The sequence below is a fragment of the Sphaeroforma arctica genome, assembly GCF_001186125.1.
Source record: "Sphaeroforma arctica JP610 unplaced genomic scaffold supercont1.1583, whole genome shotgun sequence".
Lineage (NCBI taxonomy): Eukaryota > Ichthyosporea > Ichthyophonida > Sphaeroforma > Sphaeroforma arctica.
In genome coordinates, this window is record NW_014038975.1 from 1 (window position 1) to 9,553 (window position 9,553).

Here is a 9,553-nt window from a genome sequence, read left to right on the forward strand (position 1 = left end):
TATACATATACATATACATATACATATACATATACATATACATATATACATAATTTATGTATATAAATTTACACATAGATCACATCGATTGACTTTGCATTTTTAAGCCCAGACTCCCAGAGTCCAGAGACACAGAGCGTTGACACATACTGTCACACTGACAAAGTGACACACATATACTCGTATGATGGCGATAAATTCACCGCGCCGTCCTTCCAAATTTAGACAAAAAAAAGCTCGGTCGGTTGCTATGGGATATAAAAATTGGAACAAGGTATGTACCAAAAAGTGATCATGAGTTTTTTTTTCAAGTACTTTTATATTTTTCTTATATATTTTATATAAAATCCAACATTGTAGTTTGCGACACAGTATTTATCGTAAACACTATGCGAGTTGGCATGAACATGAAATCTGCGGAACTGACGAAAAAGTGACCGAGACTACCTCACTACCTTATACGTTAAAACGTATAAAATACGATAACTTTTTTTATTTACGTACAACGTTTATTTCTATTTGATTCCGTATATAAACTTATGGGTGCAATTTTAGGAAATAGAGGTACAATATATTCAGTACGTTAATTATGTAGTCCTTTTATATATGAGTACAGGTTAAATTCTGTCTGTCCCACTTTGTCTTTGTATCGTTAAAATATTTCAGTTTCATATATATACGTTAAGCGTGTACTCTCTAGACTACGATAACGTAATATTAGAGCTAATATGCAACATGAGGCTTTATATGCAACATGTCTGATTTGATTGTGGTATATGTGAACGCAAAGCAATTCTATCCTCCAATAGGATTCAATAATTCAACAGGATTCGAGTAACATCACTTGGAATATCTTCAGATTGACATCAGCAGGCTGTGTGAGACAGTGGTTAGTGGTCAGTGGTCACTGGTCAAAGACACAGCGAGACAGATCAGACGAGACGGAGAGAATATTTGTGTATTTTATGTATGTGCTGTATCCAGTCTCCGGAGACTATACAGTAATAAACTGAGAACAAAATAGATTATAGTGAGTCAGAGACCTGATCCCAGGAACTCCGACAGATGACACACCCACTCCGTTCCTCCAGTACCGGCTCTGTGGCTCTATGACTCTGTGAGTGTAGGGCGTGGGCCAAGAGAGTTAGGATTGGCCATATCTTTGGAACTGTTACTGTTACTGGAGGTGATCGATGGTGAAGCCGAAAAAAAAAAAGCCTCTGCTTGGTCTATTTATATTTTATCGAAAAAGTGAAAACGCTTTGGGTCCTATACTACTGGTGACAGAGAGGAGACTGGAGAGCGCCGAATAGCTTAGTAGAGCCAGAAGACTACTGTATTGCTGCAGGTACTGGTATCTTCAGATGGCTAACTAGTTGCTATCGCTAGTACATAGCCTAACCTACTGCTAAATACGCCTTTAGCTTCACTCTGGCTGTAGTAGTTAATAACATATGCCATATAGTATGAATAACGTTCACACATCCACTTCAAGCAGCGTGTGTATGTAAGTCGTGTAAGTAGCTACACAGATAGCTATATCCCGCTTCCAAGTGTGTATGGTTTCCCCAATATCATCAGGTGTACGCATAAGTTACTATAGCGGATATAACATCAAATGATCATCCAGTTTATCTATCAAATTGTACTAATCACGTTTGCCAGAACTAGACGAATAGCCATTTAGACTAAACGACCGCAGACAGGGTCTTCAAATACTTAGACTTCGGCACACGGAAAACGCACGCACACCGCAGTTAATATCCAAGGTAGTACCGCACACTTTGCTTGTGTTCTAAATAGTCTGTCTATCTATCTGTCTGTCTATCTATCATTCACATCTGCCTATTTATAACCAGTTGAATATGGCTCTAGATGGCACGGCGGAGTGTGGTTGTCAAGATCTCCGTCTGTCTGATGGCATACCAACTGCACGATATGTCGAGCGATGCAACTACAACGTCGACGAGCATCTACATCACAGGTCTACTATATCCTTCCCTGCAGAAAGGGACAGAGACACTCTGAATACGTTGAGTAATGCATCTATTGCAGATGTTCCCGATAGTATGGCTGACTTACATAAGTCCTTACCGCTGGGTGGCAGTAAGAGTGATCGGACCAATGCCACAGTCACGTCCAAGAGTATCAATAGTCTTGAGAAAAGAAACACACCCGCCAATCGGCAACATCATCATAATAGTCGACACTCCCAAACACAGTCAAAACCACAGTCACAAGACAGTCGGAGTCAATTGCACGCGTCCAAGAGTACAGTAGCAGCGACTCAAACGCCGTACCTATACGATAGCCGGCGCTTACACGATGAGTCTAGTATTGCATACCACGACTATGATTCTGCGGCATTCCCTTTGTCCTCGGCCAATTCGTCGAGTGAGGTGTCTCGCACCTCATCACAGCATGTGAGCCCTAGCGGTGGGGGCTTTCTGGGTTACGACGACCTGTCGCATACGATTCATAGTAGCTACAACAGTCACGGTGGGTATTCTGGTCACACGCATACACATTCACGCACAGCTTCGTACACCCATCCTGCGATATGGGAGGATATGGATACAGAAGCGTTTTCCCGTACATTTCAGGCGGGAACGACCTTGTGCAACGCCTGTGGCACGCAGGTGGTGGATAGTAAGTGCGCGTGCCCACATGACGAAATAAGCAATGACGGATTAAGCAAAAGCGAGAGCGGCTATAGCTGGAAGTCGGATGGTAGTGATTGTGATGACGAATTAATCGGTAATCCAGAACCGTTGACCAGTATCATCCTGCCGGGTAAGCCGGACACCGCATCACAGTCGCAGCCATACCCCTACGAGCCTTCGGGGAAATCGGGCCCACTGGCCACACACGCACGACGGGACGTCTCACACCAACCGGCGGATGCTGGCGGTAGTAAGCCGTATGTGAGTAGCAATGGTAAACGAGGGGCGTACGGAGCTCAGTCGAATAGTACTAGCACCAATCACGGGGGACTGGGTCAAGGGCAGGGACAGCCTCTGTTACCAACACACACACACAGCCCAGCGCCAGTTAACTACAGTCGGAAACTCTCGGCCAAGGAGAAGATGGCCGCGGCCAGACGACGTCGGCATTCCGTGGAGCTGCTGGAATTCGCCGGGCTGAGTGGTTGCGATACTCAGACATTCCTCAGACACATCCGCCTCCATAAGTACACCATGATGCTGAGTCATCTGGCGTTCTCGACTTTGTTGGAGATGGGGGATGATGGGTTGATTCGCGCGGGTATGATTGCCCAGGGCGCGCGCACCCGGCTGCTGAAGGCGTTGGACCGGTACAAATTGTATCTGGAGGCGGGCAGCCTGTCGTCACCAACCCACAGATACGGTGCATACGATACCCGAGACAGCCATAGCAACCATGACAGTCGAGACGTGGACAAAGCGGCTAAGCCGGACCATATATGCGATGCAAAGAGCGGTCTCACGAAGCACCGCACCGACGTGACATACCATGGCTACGATTGCGGCGGCGGTGCCATGATGGTCTCAGACGGAACGTATGCGGACTGTGTGCATACGCAACAGCAGCAGGAGGCCCAGATGGAGCTGCACCACCAGCTGCAGGTACAACTGCACCAGAACACCTTGTCCTCACAGGTACACACCCAAGTACAACAGGGCCAACACACACCGTGCACGGCCAACTGTGCGATGGGCCTGTGTGGGTTCCCCCCGACCAGTATGCAGCAGGTGCAGGTACAGTCTGCCCAGAAGTTGTACCAGCTACCCAATGGACCGGTACCTACGCCACACCACGCCCAGTTCCAGGCACACACGGGCGCTTGCGGACCCCTGCACCCCGCAAGTCAATCGCAGCAGCATGCGTCGGGCCATTTGAGTGTGAATGGGCACCCGGCCAACTGCACGCATCTGGGACCTTCCAGTCTAACTCACCACCAACACCAACCTCTGTGTGGCCACCACCAGGGAGTGGCCTTGCAACCACCCGCCCATAACCAACAGGCCCAGGGCAGCACCACCGCAACCAGTAAGGCCCACCACAAGCAGAGCAGTGGCCACCATAACCAGCCGAATAACTGCAGCAACAAATCCCAACAACAGTCGACGTCTCGCAGCGCTAGAGGCCCCAAGGGAGGTCCCCCCAACAACCCCCCACAGCCAGGAAGAAGCCGACAGGCGACCCAGTCTACCGCGTACAACCCACCTCAGGCACAGCGTATGCGGAACTCGGGGGGGCGGTTGAGTGGCGGTACCAACAGCAGCACCCACGTCAGCACCCATCCGCACCCGCTGAAGAATTGCTCAAACAAAGGTACGGTTCTTCTCCCTACGTGCACGGCACCGAGCGCTACCGACGGGATGTCCCCGCAGATCAACTGTGCCTACCCTGTGGCCCATAGTGCGGTCCCAATGACCCAGGATTCTGGTTGTGGACCGGGCCTGGAGTTCTGTCCAGCCGGGGGGTGCGGAATGGCACATGTGCGCGTTATACCTACAGAATATATGCAGCAACAGATACAACTCCATCACACCCAAACTCAGGCTCAGGTGCGAGTTCAAATGCAGGCGACTCAGCAGGCACATCAACGCCTACAACAACACCAGCGGCAGCAGCACTCGTGTTCGGGGTTGGGAGGGGAGGGTGAGTGCCAGTTCGGAACCAATGCTGATAGTATCAGTTACCGTAACCCCGCCATCGTTCGAGAGAGAGAGCGGAGCATATCCTCGCCGGACACGCTGACCTACTTCTACGCCCAGCAGCGCAAAGTTCGGTACTACAGTGACTCTGTTGCACCCGCGCGAACGTCCGGCGTATCACCGGAAGATGCCTATGCCTTTGCCAATTTCTCAGACCCCAGCAGCGTGCATCAGTTCGCGCAGGGGAACAACCTGGTGCTGGGCAACGGTATCTCTCGCAGCTTACCAGCGGTGTACACCCAGCCCCATCCCCACAGTAACACTATCACACTCACCAACGGTGACCCACTTCAACAACTGCAATATCAACCACGCCAGCAACCGCAACCGCAACAACGCCATGCCGGCCAGATACGCCGTCAGAGCACATCGCCTTCAACACAAACACAATCCGTCGTAACAAGCACTCGTGCAGGTGTCTACAGCTGCCATAACAGCACAGGCACAGTCACCACCGGCGACGGTGGCGGAGCCTCTGAGGGCTTGCGAGACACCTTCACGCTCACCCACAACACCAGCGCATCTACCTACAGCCATCCACCCGCCTTCGGCGTGGCGGGTGTGGACCGGGTGCCCAAGGCCGCGGGTCCAACAGACAGCGTGAAGGACGCCCGCCGCATGACCCAGCCGTTCATATCGTGGCCGAGCTTCGGAACGCCGGGTACCGAACTTCCGTACGGCACCGCCGCCACGCAGGACGTGTACGCCGAGCGCCATTTGTCGCATGCGAAGGTGAACCGGGTCAAAAGCCAACCCACTGCCCGGACTGCACCCACTTCCGCGTTGTATCGGACCGGCTTCGACCTGGACGGTACGGTGAAGCGTGCGAATGCGAATGCAAATGCAAATGCCACACACTCGCCTCGGGTGGTTGAGACAACTGGGCATGGGCATGTGGGGCGTTACAACGCGAAACCGGGACGTGAAGCGGGACGTGAAACATTTGTGTATCCACCGCCAGTATCGGCTGACGCCGGGGGCCCAATCTTTGGCCCACCGGTAAGCCCCTTGTCGCAGACAGTTAGCCCCCTCTCCCCTTCGGACCCGGAGTATACGAGGTACCCAGTCAGTGCCGCCAGTCTGGTGGCGACTGAGGAATCCAACCCGAATTCACGCTTCCATCGCGTGGCCTTCTTCCGCGGAGCTCGCAAAACAGGACACTACCCAGCCCCATCGGCTGTGGACCGGGTGCTGTATGCGGGACAGGCTGAGAGTGATAGGAGGGTGTTATACCCAGGACAGATAGACCCTATGGACAGGGATAAGGGTGCTATATACTCGGGGGCTGGTAGGTGCCATAGAGAGCGATAGCACTCAGCCCGGGATGGGCCGAGGGAAAGCATCCCATGGCAATGCTATCGGAGGTGAGTCGTGCAGCGCCACCCCCGATACGGCCAGACTGGGCTTTGGCCAAACCGCTACCGTTCAGCCGGAGAAGTCCGATAGTCTTCTCATCCGACAGAGTGCTGTTGCACCTATGTCGAACGAACCGGGACCCGAACCCGGACCCGGACCTCTGCATGGGACCGGCACGTACTCGCCGGGCGATGGGGGGTCGGGGTCAATTCATAGTAAGAGTGCGTATGCACCTGAGCTCGGTACGGGCTCGTATGCACCCGAGGAGAACCTCTCCTCCGCGGACGACGCCCACAACGAGACCGACGCTGTGGCTGAGGAATCGGCCGCTGTTGCGCGGTTGCTAAGCAACCTGGATCTGGAGGGCGAGAAGGTGTACCCCCACGACGCGGCGAAAGCGCGCTATTTCGACTTCTTATCTCCGTCGCTCGACTCGGCAATGGACAAATACAGAGGACAGGCTGTGTCGTATCTGCGCGGCAACTTCACCACCGGCCGCCGGAACGGGGGCAGTGCCACCCCCACGCGTGATAGTACCGAACTTCAGCACCAGCGCAATATGGAGGTGTTCGGGCCTTCTGCACTGTGTGCGATGGCCCCAATTGATACCAGCAGCCACGCCATGGAGACCCCTAGATACCCCGAGGAGACCATGGTAGGTAAGCTAGTAGATACATTAACCGTCACACCATCCACCTCACACGTATCAGCCTTCAAGACTGCCCCGACCGCCAAGGACAAGGACCGGTCCAGCACACGCACTGTGTCGGGCCATTTGCCACAGACGCTTTCGCATAGCCTGGCGCCGGGTACATCCCGTCGTGAGATGCGTGACTGCGACTCGGCCATGGACAACGGCGGTGCCGGAGAGCGTAACAACGGGCAGCACAACCGTGGACTGGGCGGTGAGCTGACCTTCACCAGACACCGTATGAGTCATTCGGAGGGGATTGTGGTGGGCCGTAGAATGGGGGCTATCACACGCGATGAGGCGGAGACGGTGGTAGGTAATGCGACGAGGGATGCGAGTACCGAATATCCACCGCAATCGGCGGCAGACACCACAGCTACACGGCATGACATGGCTGCGAAGAGTGCGTTTGACTTTACGGGTTTGTTGGGCGACGCTGGCCGGCAGCCCGTACCAGGATGAGGGCTCGCATGTATAGTTAAATGTAAATATGTATATGGACGTATACGTATATTCGTGTACACATATGTGTGTATTTACGGGGATATTCATTTACGTACACGTATGGGATGTCCTGTGCGCACACGCCGATGTGCAGAGGCATACACCTCGTGTTAGGTTAGTCTGTCATATCAACATACAACGGTTGTAGACAGGTAGATTATTTGCTATAGTACGCCAATTCGACCAAAGACATCACTCACTCACATCTGATAATCCAGGATGATAGTACACCGGTAATAGACTGTCGGAAAAACATTGCTCCGACTATATACTACCGTGTGAGCCGAATAGCAGAGACAGGTACCATAGTATCCAAAGCCGAGCCCTAAACCCTACAGTATGACAGTTGAGGAGAACCACGGCGTGTGATAATGTGTCTATGCCATTCAGCCAGGGCACTCTAGGCCATCGGACAGTAGATAAGGAACGAAGGCACGCAGACTGAAGACGTATCGAGATATATGTATGCATATGCATATTGTGTGAGTCTTTGAATACCCATTGGCGCCTTGAATCATGGATACGGAGTCCAGGGAGAAGGTTAGAAGTCGGTTGGTTGTGATACATGCATACCATGTCCGGCGACAATAGCAGTGGAGTAGACATAGCTTCAGCCGAAGTACAAGTTACCTAAATGAGGGACAAAGCATAAGAAAAATGGAAAAGGTAATTGATTGCTTTCCTCTAGCACATGAACATAAATTTGTACAATGTTATATATATATATATATATATATATTTGATGAACATTAAATGAGAGTTATGGATTGCCTCTGGCAAGCACCGAGACGGTGGCTGTTGTGCAGAGTATACATACTGGAATGAGCAATAAGGAACAAAGCTCGAATAAAGATGAATTTAACATAATACTATCAGTACCCCCCCCTCCGCCAACATATTATATATATATATATATATGTTTGTATGTATGTATGTATGTATGTATATATGTATATATATATATATACGTATACGAATATATGTATAATATGTATGAATGTATGAATGTATATATATATATATACATATATACACATATATATATATATATATATAATATGTCATGCAGGGATTTGAGCAGTAGCGTCTGTACAATATTCGAGCGTACATTTGTTAGGCTTGTTGGTTTATTGTTGTATTGATTTATTCATTTTATCTCTTATTGGCGCCTATACATACTAAACGGACCACATGGTACAGGCTGGCGTAGTACAACATAGCAGAGACCAGTTTGAACGGTATGAATGCAAAGCCGGAGTGTGTACCCGCATCGACCAACATCCGTTCGTGCGATCCCACAAAGTCGTAGAATCCTGTACCGAACAGAACAGACGCCAAAAATATTTAATATTAGTTTTTTAACACCAAACGGGATAGACGCCAAAATCATTCTTTTATATTTTAACACCAAGCAGAACAGACGCTAAATTTATTTAATATTATTTTAACCCCAAATAAAAGCAGACAACGATGTAGTGGGGTGTGTCCGTGCGTGTGTGTAAGTCACATCTAACAATATAAGTCTACCGTGGATGAAATCAGTAGCAACCGATCGTATGGGTGCGTACTACGGACACATAGGCGTACCCTGTACATGTGTGTACGGCAAAATTATATATATATATATATATATATATATATATATATATATATATATATATATATATATATATACATACCTGGAAATACGCTATCTGAGACATCAGTTATTGTTATGTCTTGGAAGTTGACTCGCTTGAGTTGGTCTCTGTATTCATTTTCGCTGATAACGTTATCGAACGGAATAGAAAAGGCCCAGCAGCACAACCTCAGCAACAGGAGACTGATATAGCTTTGGTCTGACTGACTTTGAAACACAAAATCAGTCATGGCTAACCTACCACCCTGACCAGAGACGAAGTAACGAGCTGTTAGTGAATTGTTTACGTACACTATGATAAATGTTTACGTACACTATGAGAATGTATACATACACTATGAAAAATGAATAAGTACCCTATGTAAATGTTTACGTACACTATGAGCATATTTACACATAGATTACAGCAATGAACCATCACTTCAAGTAGCTGTATCAGTACACACGACGCATTAGACGTCCTAATGACGGCAAAACGTACTCGGCGCGCATTATCGCTCCCTACACATCTTGGATGTCTATGCATCAACACAATGAAACAGTGGTACACATACTCAACAACAAACAAACAATAAACAACCATAAAAACAACAAGCCAAAATAAAAATGTTTTTCCATATATATATATATATATATATATTGTGCGTGTGTGTGTGTGTGTCG

At 49.3% G+C, this 9,553-nt stretch overlaps 3 protein-coding genes across 3 annotated transcripts; 2 read left to right on the forward strand and 1 right to left on the reverse strand.

The window, feature by feature from the left end:
• Positions 1-1,324: 1,324 nt before the first annotated feature.
• Positions 1,325-6,011, forward strand: SARC_11234 (hypothetical protein; the record flags this gene model as incomplete). Its single annotated transcript, XM_014294682.1, has 2 exons — positions 1,325-1,348; positions 1,860-6,011. The coding sequence occupies exon 2, from the start codon at positions 1,866-1,868 to the stop codon at positions 6,009-6,011; it is 4,146 nt and encodes a 1,381-aa protein (XP_014150157.1). The 5' UTR covers positions 1,325-1,348; positions 1,860-1,865.
• A 13-nt stretch (positions 6,012-6,024) lies between these two features.
• SARC_11235 (hypothetical protein) lies at positions 6,025-7,209 on the forward strand (the record flags this gene model as incomplete). Its single annotated transcript, XM_014294683.1, has 1 exon — positions 6,025-7,209. The coding sequence occupies one exon, from the start codon at positions 6,025-6,027 to the stop codon at positions 7,207-7,209; it is 1,185 nt and encodes a 394-aa protein (XP_014150158.1).
• Positions 7,210-8,338: 1,129 nt separating this feature from the next.
• SARC_11236 (hypothetical protein) lies at positions 8,339-9,158 on the reverse strand (the record flags this gene model as incomplete). The annotated part of the gene is made up of 2 exons (XM_014294684.1): positions 8,339-8,564; positions 8,931-9,158. Coding segments are annotated over 2 exons (389 nt in total), but the record flags the coding sequence as incomplete, so codon positions are not given.
• Positions 9,159-9,553: the final 395 nt, after the last annotated feature.